Source organism: Pteropus medius, unplaced genomic scaffold (assembly GCF_902729225.1).
Source record: "Pteropus medius unplaced genomic scaffold, Ma_sr-lr_union100, whole genome shotgun sequence".
In the NCBI taxonomy this organism is placed as follows: domain Eukaryota; kingdom Metazoa; phylum Chordata; class Mammalia; order Chiroptera; family Pteropodidae; genus Pteropus; species Pteropus medius.
In genome coordinates, this window is record NW_024340849.1 from 12,861,039 (window position 1) to 12,888,597 (window position 27,559).

The 27,559-nt window shown below is 39.8% G+C and overlaps 1 protein-coding gene and 1 pseudogene across 3 annotated transcripts in view; one reads left to right on the forward strand and one right to left on the reverse strand.

The window, feature by feature from the left end:
- ATP8B1 (ATPase phospholipid transporting 8B1) overlaps positions 1–26,762 on the forward strand; it is a 107,829-nt gene extending 81,067 nt beyond the window's left edge. For 2 of the 3 annotated variants that reach the window (XM_039840761.1, XM_039840769.1), the window contains exons 14-28: positions 746–789; positions 1,429–1,585; positions 6,927–7,115; positions 7,943–8,055; positions 9,685–9,849; positions 10,578–10,689; positions 11,652–11,727; positions 14,655–14,787; positions 15,189–15,477; positions 19,420–19,643; positions 20,748–20,831; positions 21,479–21,724; positions 22,044–22,182; positions 23,919–24,049; positions 25,285–26,762. In XM_039840761.1, the coding sequence (XP_039696695.1) occupies positions 746–789; positions 1,429–1,585; positions 6,927–7,115; positions 7,943–8,055; positions 9,685–9,849; positions 10,578–10,689; positions 11,652–11,727; positions 14,655–14,787; positions 15,189–15,477; positions 19,420–19,643; positions 20,748–20,831; positions 21,479–21,724; positions 22,044–22,182; positions 23,919–24,049; positions 25,285–25,509 (2,327 nt within the window). In that variant the 3' untranslated portion in view covers positions 25,510–26,762. The remainder of the gene's footprint in view (positions 1–745; positions 790–1,428; positions 1,586–6,926; positions 7,116–7,942; positions 8,056–9,684; positions 9,850–10,577; positions 10,690–11,651; positions 11,728–14,654; positions 14,788–15,188; positions 15,478–19,419; positions 19,644–20,747; positions 20,832–21,478; positions 21,725–22,043; positions 22,183–23,918; positions 24,050–25,284) is intronic. The other variant, XM_039840751.1, reaches the window with a different exon arrangement.
- Positions 2,322–2,440, reverse strand: LOC120590091 (uncharacterized; annotated as a pseudogene).
- Positions 26,763–27,559: the final 797 nt, after the last annotated feature.

Sequence of the window (27,559 nt, forward strand, 5' to 3'; positions counted from 1 at the left end):
TTTTATTTCTGTAATGCCATAAAATGAAAATAAGGAGAAATAAATTATTGGTTTTATACAAAAAATGGCTCAATGGTAAATTTTATGTATATTTTGCTGCAATATTATTTTTGAAGTCTATTTCCATTCTAACCTTCTGAAATGTGCTATATATTTATAAAATATTAAGGCTAATACTGTATTCCATTAGAGTGCTCTAACTTTTAAACAAAGACTTAGTACGGTTTTTTTTAAACCATAAGAATACCATATGCTTCCCACCTGTAGAAACCTTGAAACTGTGAACTTGTTTTCACATAACGAGCTTCTGGGAGGAAGGTGGGATGCTGGGGGTTTGAGGAAGTGGTTCTCACGTGCATGGTGGCAGTGCCCTCTGAGCTGGGGGAGGTAAAGCACTCCAAAAGAAGTGATTCTGGCCTAAGAGGAGATCACAGTGTAAAGGGACATACATTTATTTGACCCTTTAGACCAGGAGTCAGGGAACTTTTTCTGTAAAGAGCCAGATAGGAAATATCTTAGCCTTTGCAGGCCATATATGGACACTATCAAATATTCTTCTTTGTTATATTTTGCTTGTTTTTTTACAATTCTTGGAAAATGTAAAAACCATTCTTAACTCACGGGCTGTCCAGAGACAGGCTGTGAAAGCCATAGAACCACCACCAACGTAGACCCAAAGCAAGAGGAGGAGACACCTGTGGACACAGTCGGACACTCAATTTGCTTTGCCTTGTTTGTTTTTCAGGAGACCATCGGGATGCTTCTCAACACAGTCATAGCAGAATAGAGGTGAGTCCTTTCCCTTAAGGAATTGTTGGGAGTGTGTACTAATTTCCCAAGGCCGCTATGACAAATCGCCACAAAACAGCTTAAAACAGCAGAAATCTATTCTCTCATGCCCTGGAGGCCAGAAGTCTGAAATCAGGGTTGTCAGAACCTCTGAATGTTCCAAGGGAAGATCCTTCCTTGCCTCTTCTCAGCTTCTCAGCTTGCCTGCCATCCTTGGTGTTCCTCGGCTTGCAGATGCAGCACTCAGATGTCTGCCTATTGTCACATGGCATCCTCCCTGTGTGTTAGTGTCCAAATTTTTCTCCTTTCATAAGGATACCGGTGATTAGATTGGGGCCCAGCCCAATCCAGTATAACCTCGTCTTATTACATCTGCAAAGACCTTCTTTTCAAATTCCCAGATACGAGGGGTTAGGACTTCAACATATCTTTTTTTTTTTTTAAGTGGGGGAGAAGGGGGTACACAATTCAACCCACAACAGGGTATCTTTTTGTCTTAAGACTGGTGTGAGCCTTTTGACAGTTAAGAATGTGTTGCAATCCCACAGTGATTTTTGCATAAAGTCTTGGCTTCAAAGAAAAGTTTGTATCATTTGTTTTTATTAACCAGATTTTCTGTTCCTTTTCCACTTCTTTTAGGAAGTTGATTTTAGTTGGAATACATATGCTGATGGGAAGCTTGCATTTTATGACCATTATCTCGTGGAGCAGATCCAGTCAGGGAAAGAGCCAGAAGTGCGACAGTTCTTCTTCCTGCTTGCAGTCTGCCACACGGTCATGGTGGACAGAATTGACGGTGAGTGTTCTTCTTGCTCCTCAGACATTGGAGAACAATTTTTTTAGATTACAGGTAATTCGTGCTTGGGACTCAAATGGATATAGAGTAGTATGCAGGATAGGTTTGTCTCACTTTTACTCAAGCAATGAATACTTTTGAGTATCTGCCACTAGATGGTAGATGGGGTAGCAAAACATGAAACACGGTCCTGGCCTCTGAAAGTTTACATCTTCTTCACAGCTATCGCTCCAGCTGTGTTCATCACGCAGTAAATGAAATCTTATCACTGAAAGAAATGGTTGACTCTTGACTTATAACAGAAGAATCAAAATCTTCCCACTATATTATTACTTAACATTTATTAAGAGCGATTAATTTATATCTGGTTCTTTATCTGGATCTTAAACTTTATCTTTATCTGGATCTTAAACTTGGACAGTCTTTTTTAAAAGATAATTTCAGAGATTAACTTTTATTTTCTAGATTCAGATTATATTTAGGGTTTGAAATAATACCAGCCAAGGCCTCCTTAGGGTACCTTATTCATTTGAAGGAGCATAATTAATGTGCATTTGCATGGGAACAAGCAAAGGTGACTTTGGAGAATTCTTTTTTTTTTGAATTAATTTTTTTTAGGCGAGGTAACCCTTGGTTGACCTCACAGGTTGCAAGGACCTTGTCGGCTTACAACCCCTTATTTTTATTTATTTATTTATTTATTTATTTATTTGTTTATTTATTTATTTTTTTTATGTCTATACAGCACCTGGTCTTCTTAGGTGATCTTCCATCCAAGTACTAACCGGGCCTGACCCTGCTTAGCTTCCGAGATCAGACAGGATCGGGCTCGTTCAGGGTAGCATGGCCGAAGACGATTAATTTATATTTTTTATGGTGACATTGGTTAACGATATCCAATAAGTTTCAGCTGCACACTTTGACAGTAAGCATATATATATTCACACTGTGTGTTTACAGAATTCTATATGCTGCCTGTGCCAGCTTTGTTATAGCAAGTTTGTCCAGTGTCAATGAAACCTAGTCATTTTCTCCCAAGCATATATAATGATAAATTATATAGACAGATATCTACATTATAGAAAGAGCAAAAGGAACCTTTTTGGCATGTCTATAATTCAGTGTGGTCTGCCTGTCCATTCTCCACTTTTCATCAACATGGCAAAGGCCCCTCTCTGTTTCTAATCCTGAGGTTTCATATGTAGCACCTATTAAACTCCAGAGAAGGAATATGCATAAAAACTAAGTGTCGAAGCTGTATGTGATATCTTTTAGCAAGTTTCAAAGGATCCCATTCTCCAAAGACGAATCTAATAGTGCAATAAAGTGAGATAACAGCAGAATTCAAATTGGGTGGATTCATGGGAGGGTCTATTAGCAGGCAAAGTGGGGAAGATGGAAAGGGACAATACCAGGTCACCGATGACCGAAGTGGAGGCCGAAGTCTGTTTGACTAGCCAAGCACTTTTTACTCATGCAATACAGAGCAGGAATGACATTTTTAAGCAACTTGGTTCTCTTAAGATTATTGAGTCATTAGTAAAATGATTCTAAATTATTTCTGAGTGTGCGGTAGTGTCATTTTCCGAACTAACCAGCCAGCTTAGGCAAATGTGCATTACTCTTATGGTTTCTATTTTCTTCTTTCCCCACTGGGATATTATGAGAAGAGCCCCGGACCGTGTGCTGGATGCAGATGGGCCATCCTCATGGGGGTCCTAACACACAGTAGAGACCAAAGCCTCTGTCTGAGCAGTAGCTTCCTCTATTTACAGGAAGAGGAGTGGAGTTCAAAGTCTCTTCCCACCTAACATTGTGCAGCTCTTTGTTCCACTGTCTGCTGAGGCAGAGTCTACCATCCCGAGGAACCCTCTCTCGTGCAGTATTTGACAGGCACATACGAGGCAAATGCTCTAGCCCCTGAGAATGGAGACAAGTTGGATTTCCAAGTGCGGGAGGTTAAAAGAGTAATTAGTTTGGCTTTGATACATAAGGTACCTAGAAATCTTCCCTTGCAAGGGACCATTGGGATCGCTTCTCCAAATTTTACAGATAAGGAGGTGCAGACCCAGAAAGCACAAGGAGCTGCCAGAGCACATGCAGCAGGTTCAAGCTCATTCTAGTTGAGTCCTCCTCGCGTTCCACCATGCTGGTGCACCTCTGGTCTTCCGCTCTCATTTTCCCTCTTTTATAAGAATAACAGAGACTGGTTAGCCTTTTATTATGTATAACATCAACGAGAGAGTGGAAGAAACGCTGTCCTATATGGTGCCAAAACATCTGACTAGTTCAGCAGACGGTTTATGCAGCCTGGGTGTTGAGTACACGTGGGGCATGATGGGGGCGAAGTGCGAAGAGGTGCCTTGGTTTTCTATTGCTCTGTTACACAATACCACAACTCAGTGGCTAAAAATACCCATGCGTTAGCTCACAGCTCTTTAGATCAGAAATCTGGCCATGGTACTACTGGGTTCTCTGCTCAAAATCTCATTAAGATCAAGGTCAGGCCATGTTCTCTTCTGGGGCTCAGCATCCTCTTCCAAGCTGTGTGTGACCGCCAGTTGCTCTAGTCACTGAGAATGGAGACAAGGTGGGTTTTCAGATGGAGGAGGTTAAAAGAGGTGTGGCTATGGCAGAATTCAGTTCCCTGTGGTTGTAGGACTGAGGTCTCCATTTCCTTGCTGGCTGTCAGCTGGGGCTGCTCTCTGCTCCTGGAGGCCTCCCTCCCTCCCTGCCACATGGTTCCCTCCATCTTCAAAGCCAGCAGTGGAGAATCTCCCTTCCATCAAACTCCTTTCATGCTTCATATCTCTCTCACTAGGAAGAGCCCTGTCTCTTTTAATGACTAACCTGATTAGGTTGGGAATACCCCGGGGAAATCTTGAGATCAACTGATCTGGATCTTAATTAGACCCACAAAATCCCTTTCTGGCAGTATCTAGTTTAGTGTTTGCTTGAATAACTGGAAGGTGCGTGTACACCAGGACTTGGGGCAGGGGGACCTCAGGGCCACCTTACACTCTTGCCTACCACAGAGGCCGTGTGAGAACAGAGTGTGAAAGAATTGGAGGCCATTTCTCTCCCTGCAGGTCTTTATGTTGGGATGCACCATGACTATGTTTTAGGAGTTGGAGCAGGGAGACACGGGAGGTTGCTACAGAAGCCCAGGGCCTGGATTATGGGGAGATGAGAATGCCTTGAATGTGGGGTCATTCCGCAGACAATTGAGGGGAAGGAGTTGTCCGAAAGCTAACTTGTTTCAAAGCTGGTGACCAGCAGCCTGGGGAGGCTGTTATCACCCAGAGGGAGCTACAGAATCGGTCTGATGACATGTGGGATTTGTAATTTGAACACCTTTTTTTATTTCTATCAGTTTCACGATCCACAAATTAGTCCATAAAAGAAAAGATGTTCTCTCTGGTTGCCTCTAACTGTGCAGAAACGGTTTCAGGGTCATTTCTTAGTCTAGGTTTCTCCCTGTAAACATGACGTTGAAGTTTGAGCCAGGCCTCCGAAGCTTCAGCGTCTCTATTAGTCTGAGATTCTGTGGTTCCATTACTAGAACAAAATGGAAGGATTTTCTTTTAATGATAAAAATATCAGTGTTTGTTCCAGATATGATTGTCTTACTCATGGGAATTTTACCACCTTTCATCTTTTTGTTTCTTTTGGAAATAAGTTCGCCACCAGTATGATGCAATATACGTATCTCATGTGCCAGCTAAGCTTGGCAAAGGCGAAGTTGAGTGTGCTGTGTTCTCACTGCTGCTTGTTTAGCTCCGGTTAAATATTTTGCCCTCTGGCGTGCGTGTATGTTTGTAGAATGCTGGATTTAATTTGTAACTTCTGCTCTGCGGCTTCCTGGGTGAACAAATAGAGAGAGAGAGAACCTAAAATATCATCTTTAATTACTAATTGGGAAGTGATTAATACTGACTTAATCAGAGCGACCCACCTGCACAGGTATGTGAAGGAAGGAGGGAGGGAGGAGGTCTACCTACAGAGTTCAGCTCTAACTACAGCGCTCACTGTGGAGCACCCTCCACTTCCACATGGACTGATGGTGGAAAAAGCTGCCCATCCATCCACGGCCTGCATCCTGGTCAAACAATGGTGGGAAACTAAATGCCTTTTTCTGTAAAATTCATCTGACCATAGAAACACTTTGTTTTCCTGCTTGCAGCAGAAGAGCTAGAGGAGAAAAACAGAAAATCTTGGATAGGCAGGGTATTTTTTTTAACTCTTCACTGGAGGGCAACATGTGTGCCTCTGCATATAGCTTAATGAATTTTCACAAACTGAATACTACTCCCGTGTCATGAGTACTATATTTTTAAAAACAGAACGTTGTCCATTCCCTAGAAGTACCCTTTGTGTTCCCTTCCAGTCCTTGCCCCTCGAAGTGTAACGACTGCCCTGACTTTGAACAGCACGGGTTAGCTTCGTCTGTTTTTGGTTCTATATCAATAGAATCATGTATATGTATGTCTGGCTTTCTTTCACTCAACATAGTGAGATATGTTTCAATTGTCAAAACGTAGTTGTGACTAGAAGGCAGTTTTCTATTATTTAACTTTTAAGAACATCAAGATATTGAACAGATTGACAAATTGTGAGGTTTGTTTTTTTTTTTAAATATGAAAATATAGCTCAGGTGAAGTAAGCACACTCTTGTAGAGGGAAGATAAACTGGTACAACCCTTTTGGAAAACGAATGGTCAAAAATGATCCATATTCTCTAGCTCAGTATTTTCACGACTAGGAAGCTATTTTTAGAAAATAAAGTCAGAAAAACCTTTGTACACACAAAATGGATGTTACAGTGTTATTTTTGAGAGCAAAAAAATTGGAGAGAAACTAAGTACCTGTAATAGTAAAATGGTGGCATGCTTACTTTCATTAAAATAGTGTTTAGGAAAAAATCTTAAAGCTATGGCATCATGCTCACATCGAATGGTCAAGTAATCAGGATGCTGTAGATTCAGCATGATGGACACTATTACCATATTTAATGGCATAAACCTAGAACTAGGCTTTTTCAAAACGACTGGAAGGAAATATACCAAAATGTCAGCAGGGCTGTTTTTCCTCTGAATGGTGGGATTATGGGAATATTTTTCTTATTCTCCGCCATTTTTTTTTTTTTAACTTCGAGTTTGTTACTGTTTATAATTAGAAATAAAACTTTAGAGTTTCAAAAGCATTCGTGTCGGCATACTTGTTTTCTTGGGACGGGAGTGGGCTCTGCAGTGCCTCCTCACTTCTGGCGTGGACTCCTCGTGGTGAGCCCTGCGTTTGGTGTCACAGTTTGTCTGATTTTGTCCTCCGCCTCCTTTGTTAGGTCAGCTCAACTACCAGGCGGCCTCTCCCGATGAAGGTGCTCTGGTCAACGCCGCCAGGAACTTCGGCTTTGCCTTCCTAGCCAGGACCCAGAACACCATCACCATCAGTGAGATGGGCACCGAGAGGACCTACAATGTCCTTGCCATTTTAGACTTCAACAGTGACCGGAAGCGAATGTCTATAATCGGTAGGACTCCCTCAAGAGTATACCTGTGAATCACTGATTTAGAAGCGACCTGTCACACATTTGGTTTAGTGACACCAGGATAAAGTGGCCAGTGAATGAACTACTTGGCTCCTGAAAGATTTCTACAGACTTACTGAAACTAGTGTTTTTTTCCTTCATTCTGCCCGATGTCCATTATCCAAAGAAACATTTGCAATGTATCCAAATCTTGTAAATGTTGACATTCTTCAATGATATGAGCTGTCAGCTGCTGAATCTGGGGTGGCAGATGCAACAAGCTCAAAGCAGCAGCTGGACAGCTTGCAGCACTGCCCACCTGTGTCTTTACTTTGTGAGCCCCTCCAACTTAAAATCTAGTTCGCTATGAAGCATATGCTACAGTCAAATTACTACACAGATCAAAAAATCCAAGAAGACGGTCACAAGGAGCCATGTAATGGTCCGAGTGTTAAAGGCGGTTAGTGTGACAAGTCTGTGGGTAAAAGAGTCCTGTTGGTTGACAGGATTGAGGCTCTGTGGAAGAAACGAACTAGCACAGAGCGTGGGACATATCAGGGAGTCAGTAAGTATTTGATGAAAGAATAAATAAGGATACAGAAAACTGAATGACTGAAAGAATCTTTTCATATTTATTTCACAAGTGCATTCTGTAGAGGTAATGGCTTACCCACTTTGTTGAGAGCAACATTTTCTTAGGTGCATTGATGATTTTAAACCAATGGTGAATTATCAGCACAGTAACACTTCAAATTAACTTTATCAATGTAGTTTTCTGTTAAGAAATCAAACCTAATTTTATTATTTGCTTTTCTTTCCCTTGCCACTAGTAAGAACCCCAGAAGGCAATATCAGGCTTTACTGTAAAGGTGCTGACACTGTAATTTATGAACGGTTACATCGAATGAATCCTACGAAACAAGAGACACAGGATGCCCTGGATGTAAGTCTCACTTTCACTCTTTATGCTAAAAATTCCAAACTTAACTTGCTGGAGTGAAAGCTGTATGTTAACTGGTGATCCTTCCTTTGTCTTGTAATCGAGTGGAAAGAGCACCAAAGTAGGAATACAGCAGGCTGGTTCCTTGTTCTGCCCCTGCTGGTGACTTCTTAGAAAGTGACCATGGTGCCCTTTCCCAGCATCCAGGTTGGCAGAATCTGTAGGATTGGCCCAGAGGAATGACTGGTCTCTCTTCCAGTGTCCTTGGACAAACTACATAACCATACTGAGCCGTAGGCTTAATATCTGCTGTGGGCCCTACGGACTCCACCAGCCCCCTAGTGTATAGCAGAGGAAAGAAAGCATTCATATATGACGGGGCATGACAGAGCCTCGTGTCGCATAATTGAGTTCCGATACTTTGGTTAGTGAATCAGTTTGGTCTTCATTACTTCCAACCTGTGTTCTAAGAGGACTACATATTTAGTCCAGCGATATTGCAATTATTCAGAATGCTTCTGGAAATTTCTTCTGTAGAATTGCCTACCAATCCTCATGTTTTGGTTCTATATGATGATGGCAATGAAGTGTGAAAGATATGTATAACACTGGTATCCCAGTTCTGTCTCTTTATCTTGTATCCTTGGGGGAGATGGTTGTCTCAGATGAATTATTAATTGCCCATATGAAAAAGGAAGAGGATAATTCCTACCATGGAGAGGTGTTGCAATGGAAAACATCTTGCAGTTACCAGCACTTAGTGAGTGCTTAATAAAGGGTAGTTTCTTCCCTTTAAGTGTCAAGTTTTGGGGCCAGCCAAAGGTCCTTCAGAAAGAAGCATGATGAATATGTTGTTTATTAAGTGGGGTCACATTTTAAGATTAGACACACTGTTGGAGCAGTTACAGTGCGTAATTTCCCATGAGGATATGAACAATGCCAATTAATCAATCAAATGCAGAACCTTCCAAAGAATCTCTGAAGCAAACACTCAGTTGGGTGAACCAGTTCCGCCATCTTAGCTAGACAAGATGTGACTATGAAGTAATGAAATATTTTTACTGGTTCATATTTAAACTATTTAAAATAGCTTAAATATGTTCACCATGATTAAATTTTCCAGACACTTTTTTTCATGAAAATGTTTCATCTCAGTGTTAAAATGTTTTGTTTAACAGTGGCTCATGTATTTCAGAATTGGTTTGAGGAAGTAATGCTTGTTGAGAGTTCATAATTGGGCTTGTTTACGGGAACAAATTATAAAGTTGTCAGTTCTACGTTTACATCATTAACACCCCCAAGGCAGCTCCCTGTATCTGTTATTTTCTTGGTCATTCAGGAAAAAAAAAAAATTTTCTTCACTCTAGTCACTTGATTTAGAAGAAAGGCATACATCTCTTTTTAATTAATTTGGGAACTAGAAATACAGTCCTCAGATCCTGAGGATACTCAGAAAAATAATAGCGTTTGTTTAATCTTCTCTAGAAAATGTATTTGTATGGAATCCTTCATTTTTCAGAGCCTCTTTAAAAATTCTTATTGTATTACTTCAAATAAGATTTCAAACTTGATCTCGAATTACACAAAATTAATTATTCTTTGGGTGGATGGATTGTCTTTTAAATGACACAGATCTTTGCAAGTGAAACTCTTAGAACTCTGTGCCTTTGCTACAAGGAAGTTGAAGAAAAAGAATTTGAACAATGGAATAAAAAGTTTATGGCAGCCAGTGTGGCCTCAACCAACCGAGACGAAGCCCTGGATAAAGTATATGAGGAGATTGAAAAAGATTTAATTGTGAGTTTTAACCTTCATTTCACTGATATCCTAAACAGAATTCAAAATTATATTAACTTTTATTACATTTTGATCTCATGCTTGAAAGATAATTCTAACTTCAGCATTTGGAGTTGGTATAAGGGAACTAGGTTGCTTGAATTTCTTTTGTTCGGCAAGCAAAATATAAGTTGCCATTATGAGATACAAAAGGCAGAAAACATTAAAAGGGGTCCTATTCTGATTCTATTATTTCTATATCATTTATTAAAATTCATTATGATTGTCGTACAATAACAAGCCAGCATCTACATAGTACATTGTGAAAACTACTGAAATGATATATATTTTGTAAAATTTTGAAAAAGGAAAATAAACTATTTGTAAGTAAAATTTTTCAGAGTTTAATACTTACTGTACCTAGAGTTTAATGAGAAATGTTCAACAAGTAATTTTGACCTTTAGCAAGAATCGGCTTATGTCCATGTAAAGTAACAATAAAAGTACATTTTTAATGTCCTTGATTTTGTACTTATATTTTTTCTTACTTCAAGAAAAAAATTTTGGGCTACTTTGGTTTGCGGTGTGAAGCACGGCAAGCTTTTCTGTCAGTGTTGGCCATTGGCCCCGGTAGAACACCAACTGGGGCATAGAATTAGCCTTTTTTTTTTTTTTGCAGATTGGCAGACTGCAATAACAGAATATTTTTGGCTTATTTTACTTTTTTTTCTTTTTAATGTACATTCCAGCTATTGGGAGCTACAGCTATTGAAGACAAGCTACAGGATGGAGTCCCAGAAACCATCTCAAAACTTGCAAAAGCTGACATTAAGATCTGGATGCTTACCGGAGACAAAAAGGGTAATTCACTGTATGGAGAAGTGTATCTGTTAACACAAATATTTGCAGTTCTTGTTTCCCTGGGCCAAGGTGACCTTCTCAGACTTTCCATCCTGCACAGACACTTTCCCTCAGAAACCTTTCTCTTATTCCAGCCCACTCTGCCTGCGTCCCTCCTGAAACTCCCTCAGTTATTCCTTATAATCGAGCTCCTGGTCCAGTCTTGCTGATTGTGATTAGTCTCGTCCCTCTAACCAGACATGGGCTGCTGTCCTAAAGGGCCATCCTTCTTGGCCCTTCTGTCTTCCCCAGCGCTTGGCCATTTGTTGGGCGTTGGTTAAAATACTACAAAACACTGAACAACTTTAGTTTTCTTGCCCATTTTATTAATTGAAAATGATAATTAAAATGTTATGCCCCAGGGCAGATTTTAGTTTTTAAGTTTAGAGCTCAACAGAGTTGTTTGGCATTGACATTACTCCACTGGTGTCCCACAGGAGACCAGATAATTTCTCTTGCTCTAACATCAGTGGATTCCACACACTGATAAGCTACAGGAAGCACAGCCCTGAGCATAAACAAATACCAATGGGCGATGACAGAAAAAAGAGGGAAGATCTCCAGTAGGAGCCCCATATGAAGGCCGATGGAAATGAACAAATTTTTTTTCCTTCTATAACATAATGATTAAAACCACATTAACTGAATGTGTTCAGTAAATGTTTTCTTAACATTTATTAAATAATCAGTTGATGTATTCGATAACATAGCACATTTTTTTATTGAAAACATCTCAAACCAGACTTCAAACTTTTTATTACAAAGGAATTTTTTTTCTTTATGTGATTTCTATACATTGCTATAAAAAAAAAAGCCAGCATATTTGATTCAATCTGGCTCTTTCATTAACTGAAAAAAATCATCATTACTAAAGTCAATTATTAAATTCATCAGTAGCAATGACATCTTTTTTTCTGTTGTAGAAACTGCTGAAAATATAGGATTTGCTTGTGAACTTCTGACGGAAGATACCACTATTTGCTTTGGGGAAGACATAAAGTAAGTCCAGGACCTGCAGGATGAGAACATGAAATGCCTCATTTTTATAAAGGTGACTCGGTGCGGTAGACACAGCAGACAAGGAGAAGTGGAAGCTAGAGAGAGTGTCACTTCAGACAGTTTCTTCATGTTTAAGTGAAGCAAGAGAATGGGAAGCTCTAAGGCATCATGGTTGTGGCATGGCCTTACATCGTAGGGAAACTTGGGGCCTTTATCCGCCCTTTCAAGAGCCGTTTTTCTCCATTCCTTAGAAGTCCTCAGCGCTTATCTGCTGATAAAGGAAGCGGGCCTGTGACACCACTAAAATTAATACGAACTATATTCATGTATTGTCTTTTCTAGGAATTTTACCTTTTGAAAGGAAAATAGAAGAAAAATCCACAATCTTGCCTGAAAGGAAATGTTTGGGTGGGTTACATCTATAGTCTTGTCTTGATTTTCAGGCCTGAATTTCCACGCTTAGCTTGTGTTGAAACACTAGTTAGCCCTAAATCAGAGTTGCAGCAGACCTGGAAATATATTGGGGGAAAGCCCTGTGGTGTATAAGCTGCTGCACACAGTTACCAGGACCTGTTTGCCACTGGCTTGACAGTTCCTTTTATTTCTCAAGACTTCCTTATGACGTCTCCCTCAGGCTGTCATAAGGCCAAATTAAGCTGTTAACATACACATTTGCCTCCTCTGGTGAGATGATGAGGGAGTTGATGCTTATTATTAGTCTTCTTTCTAATGATGATGATAGAGCTTTCGGGAGTCCTTCCAGTATATTAGGCACTCTGCTAAATTAGACAAACAAAATTAGTAGCCTTATAATCTAAAGAGATCAGTTCTGTTTGAATAGAAGTACAGAAACCATGCCTCTTTGTGCTTTTAGGTTTTGAAAAACAGCAATGGACAAATAAATACTAATATGTTTACTTAAGTAACTTCTTGGTTTTAAGTAATTTAGTTAATTACCATATGGTATTCTTTTTAAAGTGCTGAAAATTGAGCCCTGAGCTAAATTAGAACATAAAATGCACGCAAGTAGCAAATTTTATCATCATGCTTTTAGCTCAGCTTATCTTTATAAAGAGATGAACCATCTTTCTAGATGGTTTCCGAAAGAATGAGCCCTCTAGAATGATTTGAATGAGCAACTTCACATTTCTTTCTCTTTCATCCTTTTAGTGATTTGTCTTGATCATTCCTTATTTTCAATTTGAAAATGCTAATTAAATTAATGTGTAAAATAGGATAGTGGACAACGAATCCTCTAGTGCAGTGGTTCTCAACAGGAGGCAGTTTTACCTTTCATAGAACATTTTGCCATATCTGGAGCCATCTTTGGCTGTCACCATGGGAGAGGAAAGGTGCTACTGGCTTAGCGGTTAGAGGCCAGGGATGCTGCCAAACATACTACAGTCCAATGGCCAGCTACATACAACAAAGAATTATTTGTTCCAAGACGTCAAGTGTCAAGGTTGAGAAACCTGTTCTTAATGGTGAAAAATAATGGCTGTGTGTGTGATGAGGAAAGCCCTGGGCCAAGAGTTAGGAGACCGGAGTCTTCATCCCATTTTTCCCCACAACTTGCTGTAGGGAAATCACATCATCTCTGTCGGATTGGATTTCCTTACTTGTAACATGAAGAGACTGGATAAGATATTTACAGTCCCTTCCACTCCAAAATCCCGACTCATTTTTCTATCACGTGAATGTGTTATATGTGCTCTTCTCAATAATGTGTTGATATAAAGCACTGAGCATTTCTCAAAAGCAGACATAACTTTATGTGCAAATAAGCTTCTTTTTGCCAAACAATAGCCTATAGTGCAGTAGAGTTCACCCCAGTGCATTTTAATTCAGATTAAGATGGCCTGCCTTCCGTCGCTTGTGAACGCATTTTCAATTGTACCTTCTTTTAGCTGTTTTGGCATATAATGAAACAACAAGAATGTGGTGTTCCCCATGGTGGAGGAATTAAGGCTTAGTAAGATTACATGTCACCCATTAAAAAATGGGCAAAGGACTTGAACGGCCATTTCTCCAAAGCGGATACAGCATTGGCCAACAAACATATGAAATGATACTCAATATCACTAATCATTAGGGAAGTACAAGTTCAAACCACAGTAAGATATCACCTCACATCCATTAGGATGGCTACTCTCAAAAAAACAGACATAACTAATGGGGGCCGGGACGTGGAGCCATTGCGACTTCTGTGCACTGCTGGTGGGAGGTGAAATGGTGCAGCCACTATGGAAAACAGTATGGTGGTTCCTCAGAAAAATTAAAAATAAAGTTGTCATATGACCCAGCAATCCCACTTCTGGGTATAATCCCAAAGAATGGAAAGCAAGGACTTGAAGAGAATATTTGCACACCCATGTTCATAGCAGCGCTATTCACAATAGCGAAGAGGTAGAAGCAAGCCAAATGCCCATCAGTGGATGAATGAATAAACAAAATGTGTTTTATCCATACAATAGAATACTGTTCACCCTTAAAAGGGAAGAGAATTCCGTTACATGCTACAACATGGATAAACCTTAGGGACATTATGCTAAGTGAAATAAGCCAGTCGCAAAACACGAATACTGTATGATTCCACATATATAGATTATCTAGAGTGTTCACATTCACAGAAAGAAAAATTGGAGGGAGCGGTGGGTCTCAGTGGCTGGGCGTGGGGAGCATAAGGACTTACTTAATGGGTACAGAGTTTCAGTTTTGAAGGCGGAAAAAGTTCTGGAGATTGGTTATACAACAGTGTGAATATACTTAATACTGCCGAACTGTACACTTCAAAATAGTTAAGATGAAAATTTTTATGTTGTGTTTTTACCACAATTTAAAAAAGAGAGTATATGTCAAAATTACCTCCCAATCCAGGCCCTGTTCATGACCTTGCTCTTTAAACATTTAAATTCCTTTTCCCTCAGTGCTCTTCTTAACACGAGGATGGAAAACCAGAGGAACAGAGGTGGAGTCTATGCAAAATTTGTACCCCCAGTGCATGAACCCTTTTTTCCATCCAGTGGGAACCGCGCCTTAATCATCACTGGTTCTTGGTTGGTACGTAACATGAACGTACATGTGCCTTTGTCTCAAACTAAAGCAGTTCATTATGGACCAATTTTAGATGGCTTTTCATGTGAACTGCCAACCTAAAAATCATTTAGCCCATAAATGAAAGTGCAGTTTCCCAAGTTTTAAGACTTAACGTTATACGAAAGGAATTATACCAAACTGGTAACAGTGGTTATACACCTGGTTTATCAGTTAATGGCTAATTAAATTTTCTTCTCTGTACTTTGTAGTTTCTAAATTTTGACAGTTAATATGTTTTATAATGAGAGCAATATAATCAACAATATAATCCGAGAATTAGCCTTCACATTGTCAAAATCTTGGGATTGGTACTCTTGATGTAAAAACTAAAATGGTCATAACCTTTTCCCTCTCTGATATTACAGAATGAAATTCTTCTAGAGAAAAAGACCAAGACAAGTAAGATTCTGAAGCTGAAGTTCCCAAGGACAGAAGAAGAAAGACGAATTCGGACGCAAAGTAAAAGGATGCTGGAAGCTAAAAAAGAACAGCGGCAGAAGAACTTCGTCGACCTGGCCTGCGAGTGCAGTGCAGTCATCTGCTGCCGAGTCACGCCCAAGCAGAAGGCGATGGTGGTGGACCTGGTGAAGAGATACAAGAAAGCCATCACGCTGGCAATCGGAGACGGGGCCAACGATGTGAACATGATCAAAAGTGAGTCTTGTGCATGCAGCCAGTGCAACCTGAATTGCTAAAGAAATGGCAGGAACATTTCTGAGGGGAGTTTTTCAGATTTCATTACTTAGGTTTTCATAATGCAGTCATTTAATAAAGACACACTACCATGTTGAGTACACCTGGGACCCTGCCCTCAAAAAGCGTACAGTCCACCCAGTAGGAGAGAGCAGGCATGACAGCACCACTTGGAGAATGTCAAGTAGAAGACGAGTTCCACATGAATAAATTTATCCTTGTTTTCTCCTTTTACATAGGTTTGAACTTTTTTCTCTCCTTCTGCTTCTCCTCCCATATTTCTTTAGTAGGTTTTGTTAAAAATTCTGCCGAGCTTGGAATACATTATTGAACCGTCTTCTGGTATTTGTTTTGAGACTATTATTCTCCCTCCCCTAAGCATCTTTTTCGGGAGCTTTCTTCTTGCCTTTGGTAAATCTTTTAGAATTTCACCATTGGGAGACCTGGGGTAAGCTCAAAATAACACATTTGGCATTGAAGCAAAGCTCCAACACAATCTCAGCATCCTCCTGACCTCCCTAGAAAACTGCCAAGGGTCCTTTTGCTGGTTGGAGGACCCTAGATTCCCACAAATTAAAAAATTTAGTCCCATCATGCAGAAGTACAATTGTACCAGTATTAAAGCATGTGGAATCAATCTTATCAACGTATCTGAATCCTGGTTCTTTTTTTCTCCCTATATAAGGAAAATCTTGTAATGAAAATGCCAAACCAGGAAGACCTGAATATTTGTCCTTATCCTACTGTTAATATGCTGTGTTGCCTTGGGCTTGTTATGCTCATCTGAAAACAAGAAAATTATCTCCAATGTCACCTATAGTTTTGTGATAAAATGAACTATTACGTGACTGCACATGTATATGCATGTCCTGTTGCACTAGGTGGCTTAGCATTATGTATAGCTAGATTTTTAATTCGGCCAATTTTGTAACTCATGCATCTGTCTTTCTTTCCTTAGAGTCTCTTCTCCTCCTCCTTGATATACACTAAGAATATTCCAACTTTATCTTCCTCAACAGAAGGCAGCTGTGATGTACGTCTTCTTGCTTCTTTTATCATGTGTCTGTCACTACTGCATTTAGCTCCTCTCCACTGTTTTCAGGTGCTTATCCTACCATGCAAATGGCATTTCTTGCTCTGCATTAGATCTATTTCTTTCCTCCGTAGGCAGCTCTAGTTTATTTTCCATTATTTACCCTTAAAATAACTAGCTGTGCCAAAAGGGCAAGGAACTCAAGATATTATTTTTATTCAGTTATAATGTAGACTTCTAGATATTTGAGGAATGGAGGTTACCTTGCAGATAGAGCTACCATCTGATTATATGACAGATTTCATATATGTTTTTGTTCCTTTGACTTTACCAACTGATAGTGAAAAAGATCACAAAGTCAACACAGATAACCTTAGAAAGACTTGTTTTTCCTGAGTTGTCTTTAAGAATTTCATTAAGCTCTGTTATTTGGCAGGTGGTTATATGTAGGTTATATATAACCTACGGGGCATCCATTTGGGACAAAAACAAAAACAAAAACAAAAACAAAACAAGGAAGTCTAAAGTCAGTAGTTTTATCTAAGTATTGTTAGTGCCTTTTTGTACTCTGTAAAAATTGTCATCTCTTTCAACTGCATCAAGAACAATATGCAGAGGGGGGAAAAAAACCTTGTTTTTAAAGAAGTAGAGTGAAATTTAAGTGTCAAAAACAGTCTAACTGTTTGCTAACATTTCACTGTCAGCAATGTAGCCTAATAGAAGTGGAGGGAATTGCGGTCCAGCCATTTTTGCCCCTCACGAGGATCCGAGGACTCTCAGAGGCTGCCTTCTCCGTCTTTTGTGCCTAAAGATGTCTGCTGGGTGGTGGGTGTGGTTTTTCTTGGTCTAAGACCCTGAGAATGAACAAGCAGCATTAGAGGTTGAGACAGAGGCAGGAAGGCTTGAGGAAATGATCAGATTGTTAAGGAATTACGAAGGAGCTTACTAGGGAGGCATTTGAAACCACATTTGGAACTTCAGGAAAATCTAGGTGCCTATATTTAGATTTTAAGGAAAATAAACAGTGTGGCCTTACGAAGTACATCTGTTCAGTTGCCTTGAATCACCCTGTGAATCATTTCACATACTGTCCTGGGTCTGCTCAGCAGAAAAGTTGGACTGGACGCCAGGGCCTGTGGCAGCCGTCCCTTTTCCTCGGCTCCAACAGCATCTCAACATTTCCTTCTGCTGCTTGTTCAGGAAAAGGAGGCCATGCTTTGGTAGGAAAGAGCAGTCTGGCAATCACGACTGGTCATAAGAACTACTTACGTGTTTTGAGAGAGGCCCTAAATATTGAATGAGATGCAATTTATTCTATTTTTTAAAATTACAACGTGTTATTGAAAACTTAGGTTTGGACAAGTCTCTATATTTTGAATTTGCCAAACCTTGTGTTTTTTGCAAATGGAGCGGGATTTTTGGAGCTTCTTTTTATTGGCAACTCTGCTGAGTTGGCAGTCACTTCTCGGGGTCTACGTAATAGGGGGTGTTCTACAAACACATGTTCTCTAAATGTCACTTCCTTCTTCACTTTCATGACTTCTAAGACCTAGGTAAAGTTTGTAATTCTCTAAGTTGAATCTGTGACTTAATGACTATTGGAAGGACGAATAAAATCATCATTTTCATATTTAATCATTCTGGAAACCTTCCTCCATGCAAACAAAAAAAAACAAAAACAAAAAAACAGTATGTCCTAAAGTCACAAAGACCATGAATAAGCCTTTGGAAGTTTAACAGCATCTTAGTTAAAACTCTTTTGATTATGTGTGTTGGAGAACAACTAAAGCTAGCTTAAGAAAAAAAAATTATTTTAAAAGATACAGAGATGTCTCATGCTGCCCAAGAAGCCCGGCCTTAGAAGATGCTGGAACCAGGACCTAGAGCTTCAACAGGAACCCAGTGGCTGTCTCTCTCTCCCTCCCTCCCTCTAGATTACTTTCTCTGCCCTTCAGATCCCCTCAGAAAGAAATATATCCATCCCACATCTCAAGAATTTATATGTTAAAGTTTCAAACATAAGCACACCCAAGTCCTAATTCCAAATGCCAAAAGACTGATGGCCCAGCTTGGGTTTTCTGTCAGAGAGAGGGCAGGAAACAGACTCCTTGAGGTACTTTAAGCAAGAAGTGATAATATAAGGGGGTGAGTAGTCATAAAAGTTCTAGGTGGACTGAAGAAGCAGGTTCTCGGCTGAGTGTCTAACATCTGAGTCACTCACTAGAGGAGATTCTAGCTTTGAGGATCCTCTGAAGAGCCTTTCACTTGAGAAGCCTTTGCAGTTGTCTGTCAACATCTGGCAGCTGGAGAATGGCATTTGTTTGCTGAAATGCCACAAAGGGAGGTGATGGTGGGCTTCAGCTCACTTCTGCTTCCAAGTATCAAGTGGGTTGAAACTATGAAACTTAATTCACAAAGAGAACCTAGCTGCAATGGGCAATATAAGGTTTTTATTTGCATTCCCACCTCTCTAATTAGAGTAGGGTGAAATGAAGGTTACATATCTGCCCATGGCTGACACAGCTGTGGCCAGGGAAGAGAGCCATACTAGTATAGATGGGTGCCTAGAGCTCATCCTGTGGGTGAGAAGGATGGCTTATGAGCTGGGTACATAGATGATCCAAATGGAATTCCCCACCCACCTGAGATATTTTCACAAATATTTATGGAGGCCCAACCGTTTGCTGTGTTTAGCAACTGTACCTCTGACTTTGAGTTCAGAAGCTGCAGTGGGGGCTGGGGAGCAAGAGGTTTCATATTGATTGTCCCATGAATGTTTTTTGTCCTGCTATGAAAACACTTTTATCATCTCAATGTTTTGCCTTAAAATAAGCCTATCATTCACAGTATCTTCTCCCTCTGTCCCATAGCTGCCCACATTGGTGTTGGAATAAGTGGACAAGAAGGCATGCAAGCTGTCATGTCAAGTGACTATTCCTTTGCTCAGTTCAGATACCTGCAGAGACTGCTGTTGGTGCATGGCCGGTGGTCTTATATAAGGATGTGCAAGTTCCTACGCTACTTCTTTTATAAAAACTTTGCATTTACTCTGGTTCATTTCTGGTACTCCTTCTTCAATGGGTACTCTGCACAGGTAATATATCATCATCATCATCATTTATTTGATTTGCAGTTTTGGTGTTCCATCTCCTAATAGCTGAGGCCTAGATTAAGATTATGGATTATCTTTCTGTTTCTGGTGCTTTAAAAATATTTTTTGCCTTTAAAAAGGTGGAGTTTGTTCCTGATCTGTGGCTTTTGTGTCTTTGCCTTCATCTTAGATTTTTTTTTCTAAATTACTTTGCCATTAAAGAGTAGTGATAAGAAATTGTTCAACTTTGAATGTATAAAATTATATTGTGACCAAGGCTAAAGGGATTATATAAACTTTAGAAGATCATAGATTACCATGTCCTCATGTGTTTGGGGTTTCATGCCTTTTCATTTTTGCAGAAACAGGAGTGGTGGACATACATAATGTTAAAATAGTGATACAGCAGAAAAAACATCATTAGTAAAAAATGAGCCCAAGTCAGCGCCCGTGGTTGTCCAAACCCCTTTGAAGCTATGCCACAGACAAATGGCACCAGAGGAGCCTCGGAGATGGGCTGGGAGGAACCCTCAGTAGGGTTGGGGCCTTCTTCCTGTTTCCCGCAGGATTGTACATAACTGCTGGTGCTGAGTAAGCCCATTTCCTCCATCCCACCCTGAGGATGGGTGTGTGCACAGCCTCACTTATCTCCTTCAGAAGCATATCTATTGTATTCAGTCGAATTGTTTCACAAAATGTTTGAATGGAAATGCTGGAACGTGAAAAATAAATGAAAATTTAGTGGTACTTAATGGGCTAGTTTTATGTATTCAAATTCATTAATTAAGAGACATAAAAAGGATGAACACTGACTCGATTTCCAGCTTTATTCAAATAGAAGACTCCTCCTAAACTTTTGGGGCACATCCCCCCACTTATTTAAGGGGAAAATTAGTTTCTGTGGAACAGTCTTTGATTCTGCCCATTACACAGACATAAACTCTTGCCTTCTTCAGGTGTAGATGGTGGGGAGGGGTAGTGTTTACCCTGGCAGGAGAAGTCCCCACTCGGCCTGGGGATACCCCCGCCTTGAGAGAGCACCTGAATGCCTGTCGAGGAGGCTGGCAATGTTTCCTGGCTGACACAAATTCTGTAATCTCCCCGCAGACTGCGTACGAAGACTGGTTCATCACCCTCTACAACGTACTGTACTCCAGCCTGCCTGTGCTCCTCATGGCGCTGCTCGACCAGGTGGGAGCCTTGAGCTGACAGGGACACTCTGGACAGACTGAGCGTGCCTCTTAGAGAAGTTCAAAGCAAATATTTCAGTGGTTTTCACTTCATTCTGAGTAAACCCTAAGCAACCGGAGTAACTGCTGCGTTTCTTGTCTTATAGTAAGAGGATTTCTGTGCCTGGGTTGACAAGAGTTTAGTATCTTCCTTTTGGACACTAAGACTTTCTTGATAAGACACTGACAGTATAGTACATCTCTCTACAATGATTCATTCATTTTAAAAGTATATTAACACTTCACAAAACTTGTGTATAATTCCAAAATTAGTCCACATTCTAATAATTCTTAGAAAATAACTTTCCCCAAGAATTATAAAGTATATATTCTCAAGAGGATGTAAAAATAGCCTCCCTATATATTTTTTTGATATTACTAATTTGCTTATGTTCCATAAATAGTAAAATAATACACTTGTACCTAGTCCCTCACTGATTAAATATCAAAAGATGGTAATGAGGTTGATCTCTGTACAGTGAAACTATTCAGGACTTGTTTAGTTTTTCTCTTCCCAAAACAAGTTGAAACTCTGTGCCATATAAGTTGTAACATTTCTGAGTTGATTCCTGCTGGACGGTACACATTCTAATTGTGTTTTCCCTTAAGGATGTGAGTGACAAACTGAGCCTCCGATTCCCTGGGTTATATATAGTGGGACAAAGAGACTTACTATTCAACTATAAGAGATTCTTCGTAAGCTTGTTGCATGGGGTGTTAACATCGATGATCCTCTTCTTCATACCTCTTGGAGCTTATCTACAAACTGTGGGACAAGATGGAGAGGCACCTTCAGACTACCAATCTTTTGCTGTCACAATTGCTTCTGCTCTCGTAATAACAGTCAATTTCCAGGTATGTGGTTTTAGTCATCTGCTTTCAATTGAAATCTGTTGGTGCCTGTATTTCTGTACATAGGACAGCATGCACATCCACCTGGCTCCCTCTCTCTCTCTGAGCCTCTGACACTATACAAAATATGAATGCTGTTTCTACTCCTTAAAACCAAGCATATTTCCTATTTCTTGCCTAAGCCAAGGATAGTTTCTGATTGTTCAGTACTCAAGCCAAATCATGCCTAAATTGCTAAATTCTGTTTTCAGAATCTTTAGATCCTTTTATTTCTTGCTAACTCCCCAAAGTGAGTGCTCATTTTTCTCTGGTTTCCCAACAGATTGGCCTAGATACTTCCTACTGGACTTTTGTGAATGCTTTTTCAATATTTGGAAGCATTGCTCTTTATTTTGGCATCATGTTTGACTTTCATAGTGCTGGGATACACGTTCTCTTTCCGTCTGCATTTCAATTTACAGGTTGGTATCTTCTAAATTCCAAAAATAAATGTACAGAAAAATATTAGAGTCTAACATAACTTCTGGGTAAATAAAAATAAACTGTAAATTAGTGCTAGGGAAATTAATGGCATGGAAACTGAATGGTGATGGTGGTTTTGAGGGGTGGTAACGCGATGGGGGGAAAGCAAATTAAAATAAACTTAAGATATAATTGTACATCTGTTAAGTTAGATCGAAGCTCCGTGCCTCCCTCCCCCACAAAACCTAACATCGGTAGGTTATTGGGAAATTTAGAATACATGTATTGCTGGGAGCACTATCATATAGTTTAGTAGTTCCAAAACACTATCTGGAAGTACACGATGAACTATAAAATTTTGTACATTCTGACCAGTACTTCCACTTGGGGGAAATACTCTAAGATAAAAATACACTAAATTTTGGAAAGGTTATCTGTACCAAGATTGTACCTCAACATTTCTAATTGTTTTTCAAAAATGAAAATAACCCAAAGACCTAAGAATATCAACTTAGCTAATCAAAGTATGAATCTCATATGATACAATTCTAGAACTCAAAAGTGGGCTATATCATTGGAAATATATATGTAGAGCAATAAGTAAACTTATAAAAACAAAATAGTTTACAACTGTATAAAATATATGACAAACTGACAAATGCTAGAATGAATTTGAGCTGGTAAGTGTCATAAATATTATTTTTAAAATATCATGAATTGCAATTTATGAACTTCTCATTTTGAATAGAGTAGCTTAGATTCACAATGTTAAAAAAAAAAAATCCCCATAAACTTGTTTCCCTATAAAAGATTAGCTTTTCTTTTTTACATCCAGTTGTTGGCTTGTAAAAGACAGTTGCTATGGTAACCCTTTTCCACTTGGGATTGAGCTCATTTTTTTACGATTGTGTTTTCTCTTTACTGTTTAAAATTTTTAGTACCCAGTGACTTATTCTCATAGTGAGTGGTTTTTAAACCCATCCTGATTTAGCGGTATAAAAACAACATTTAAAAAAGACTATTATTTTTAGAAACTTACAGTATAAGTACAGAAAATATTGACAAATTTGGCTCTAGTATTAAAATCGAATTGTATATATGATGACCTGATTGTTATAAAACTGAATTATTATTTCCTCTGACATAAAAATCGAGAAGCTGTACTGCAGTGGAAAATGGCCTGGCTCTCATCAGACGGATGTGGGTCTGAAAATTCAGAAGTTGCCATAGCTATTTTCCTTACCAGGGGGCAAATTCCTTCTCCATGACTCAACTTCCTCCCATGGTCAAGAGGAGAATACTCGTTTGTCAGAGCTGATTAAATGGCATGATCTGTATAAAACGCCTAGTACGAGGCCTGTAACACAAATGGCAGTGCCAGTTGTTAATATCTGAAGTTTCAAACGAAAACTATAAATTGCGGAGTGTTTTTTTCAGTTCTTCAAAAATGAAGTATAGATTGCTTAATTTTGCATTTTTAATCAGTTCAGTGTCAACAAGTGCATTTTTTTTGCTTGCTTATGCACATTTGCTTTGTTCCAAAGAACTTACCTTCCAAATTTTGCTTTGCTGATCTGATTTTAAAATATTCATTTCTTGAGCAGTGATGGGATGTTTTGGGAGGACAATCTAGTTGTAAAACTTTACCACAGAGAATCCATTTATGGATTATGGAATAGGAACTAAGCCTTAGGTAGAAAGGACCACTGTGATTCAATCTTCATGTTTCTTACAGGCACAGCTTCGAATGCTCTGAGACAGCCATACATTTGGTTGACCATCATTTTGACGGTTGCAGTGTGCTTACTGCCGGTAGTTGCCATCCGTTTCTTGTCAATGACCATTTGGCCATCGGAAAGTGATAAGGTACAGAAAAAATAATCCCGCTCCTAACTCTGAGTGCCCCTCACAGAAATCAAAAAAGCATTTTCCAAAAGCAGCTTTCCTGCAAAATCTAAGTTCTCGGGAAGTCTGGTATGAACATTTTTTATAACTATTCTCTTTAACTCCATCTTGCAAATAAGTCCTTTGGGACTGTCATTTTTGTTTGATTTTTGTTACAAAAATTATCGAACACAAAGAGGGAGAATAGTATAGAACCCTCATATATCTGTCCTTTCAATCTAACAATTACACTATTAACATTTTGCCATGAAAATAGGTTGGGGTTTTTTTTTTTTTCTTCATTTAAAGAAAAACTGTCACCTCTTATAGCAGGATCCTTTGAGATACAAGTAGCAGAAAGCTGTGGCTCAGAATGGTTCACCACTAATGTATCATGTCAACTCACGTTAATAATTAGCAGACTTCAAGCTCTGTTGATGAGCAACTTAATATCAGAATGGAAGGGGGTTATTTCCTTCTCTCTGCTATCTTCATTATTAGCTTCACCTTGAATGAATTATTGAATGATGGCTCTACAGTGGTTCTAGGCATCGCTTTCTGACATGTCAATGTCCACGGGAAGATAAATGACTGATTATACTATCGTTTTCTCTTAGGAACCTCTACACCTTTCATGGAAGGGCCCAGCACACTCCCCCTGGTCTCATGAGCCAGAATTAGGTCACATGCCCATTCCTGGCCTAGTACTGAGCAAGGGAAATCAATGAGTCCCACCCCTGGGAGGGGTGTCCACATCCTAGGAGGAATGTGGCTGTATGGTGGGAAGAGGAGGGACCTAAATACACTCAGTTTCCATCAGGAAAAAGGAGACAGTAGATGCCAGATAGGCCAGCTGCAGGACCCCCTGGACCTCCCTTTTCCACTGACGAGTGTACGCAGCAGCAACAAAGGAAATTTTCTCCTGAACCTGAACCCGAACCAGTCTGATTTAGGAATGGAAAGAGTGAACTTCTTCAAAGCTGAAGTTCCCCATTTCCTGCCTTCGAGACCTTGGGAGCCTCCCCTAACCTCCCTCTCTCCATTTCCTCACCTACAAAATGGGGACGGTGATGCCCACCGCAAAAGGTGTGGGAAAGCCTGGCGTCGGTGCCCCATTCACGCGTGCTCCTGTCCACCGCTGCTGCCGTCACAGACCTTCATGTCCACTCCCTCGGCCAGTTCTCTCTAGCCCTGTCCCATCTCTCTCCCTTCTGCAGATTGCGAAGCACCGCAAGCGGTTAAAAGCAGAAGAGCAGTGGAAGCGGCGGCAGAACGTGTTCCGCCGCGGCGTGTCCTCGCGGCGCTCGGCCTACGCGTTCTCCCACCAGCGCGGCTACGCGGACCTCATCTCCTCCGGGCGCAGCATCCGCAAGAAGCGCTCTCCGCTGGACGCGATCATAGCGGACGGGACTGCGGAGTACAGGCGAACCGTGGAGAGCTGATGCACCGGCCTCCGGGCGGCCTGGGGCCAGACAGTCACACGAAGAAAATGTTTATATTTTTTAAATGGAACTCTCAGGACCATTTTTTTAAAAAATTGAATTCGTCACAAGGATGTTGAAGACATAACCTTGGTAACAAACTACTTGGGTTGGACTATTAAGCAACAGCAAAGCCAAGAATACCTTTTTAAAAGTCCTGTTATTCAACTGTTTCTGTTTATTATGACTCAAAGGGAATATTTTAACCCAGTCTCAACCTGGGACAACAGAATTGGAAAACGTCTTATATTTCAATTGAAATGGTAGTGCATTGTAAAATTACAATCAGATTTTCCAGTCTGGGATCTTCAGCGAGAACTTCCCAGAGGCTCCTTGTTTTCTAACAGGCCCTCTTCTAACAAAAATCTTTTATTTATAATGGTAAGGACAAAAAAATTCATCAATGCCCATCACCTGGAAGCTAAGAGGTCTGATAAATTTTCCAGAGCTGACAATGGGCTGCATGGTTTCATGCTCATATTGGTTGAATAAATCAATCAAGAAATATTACTTCAAATTTCATAAGTATAAGGTTTCAGTCTTTTCGTTTACTACGAGGTTAAAAGAGCACACTACATATGTTTATTCTATCGAGGTAAAACAGCACACTACATATGTTTATTCTTACTATCGAGGTAAAATAGCACACTACATATGTTTATTCTTACTATCAAATATTCTTTTAGACACTTCATGTAGTATCGGGTGAGTTTATTACCTACTTTCATAAAAAAAATGCACTTAAAAAAGTTTTAAAAAACTGAGAATATCAGTGATAAATTGCAGAATATTTTGCAAAGCTTTCTTTTGAAAAGCAAACCTTGTGCCTGCCTGTATGTAAAGTATTTTCAAGGGACTTGAACTGAGATCTCACTCTTTTTCACTTGTGTTACGTCTTGAGAGAAAGGCTGTTGTTGGTAGCCACATTTCTAAGACTGAGGCCAGAGTTATTTTTCCAGAGGCTTTTTTTGTTCTACATCTTTCACATAATTTCTGTACTTTAGTGAAGATATAGAAGTGTTTTCAATAATTCTGTTCTTTACCATTGGGCTGCAAATGTTCACAATAATTTGTCCCACCGAATTCCTACTAGGAAATCTCAGAATGTATATAGTTCATTTTCTAGGTATAATAAAAGAATGTATGGCTCTTTATGGAAGCAAATTTCTGAAAGTTTACAACTTTGTCTTGTAAATAAAAAAAATTGTACGTTTTTGTGTTTGTGTGTGTGTGTGGGTAAAGAAAAGTTAGCTTGTGTAATTCTGTCAGATTCAGATTTCTCTCCGTTTTGCGAATTGTGGGAAAGGTCGACAATGCAAATGTGTCAAAGACATTGCTGGGTGCAATATTAACAATTTTAAAATGCAAATTGCTTTGGATAAATTATTTCTACATTCTGTAAATCTGAGATTTGATGTATATTTTTGTTTAAAAAATAAACGCTTTAGTAAAATCTTTGGAAAGTATAATCTTTTAAAATATCCTCTAAGTTAGGTCGTTCATTTTAGAGTTGTATATATGATGTAAGAACCTAGGCCGGCAAGGTCTCTAAAGGAACTTAGCAGTCCTCTAATGGGGAGAAATAAAGTTAGGGGCAAGGTACCATGTGTCAGGGGAGAAATGACTGAGAACAGGTGATCAGACTTTAAAGGCAGATGGCATAGATTTATAGTTGGTATTACTGTGTCCAGGGAGGGTGCATCTTAGGGTACTTAGATAAGGCACAATGTTTTCAAATGATATCAACCTTTTTGGAGCCAGAATAAGAGCAAAGGTAACCCCTGACAAAGCCGGGGCTAGGAAGTGAGCAGGTAAGTCCAGAAATACATGGCACAGAGTTGGCAGTAAAATGAGCAAAGGGGAATTAGGTCATGGAAGGGCCAGAGAGCAGGTAAGGAGGACACAGGAGGCCTGAGGCTTCACGCTGGGGAGGGGAGAGTTGAGTCTGCTGATCTGGCTGTCTACATAGGGGCAACCCTTTCAAAATGGGGTGTGAGACAGGACAGATGAG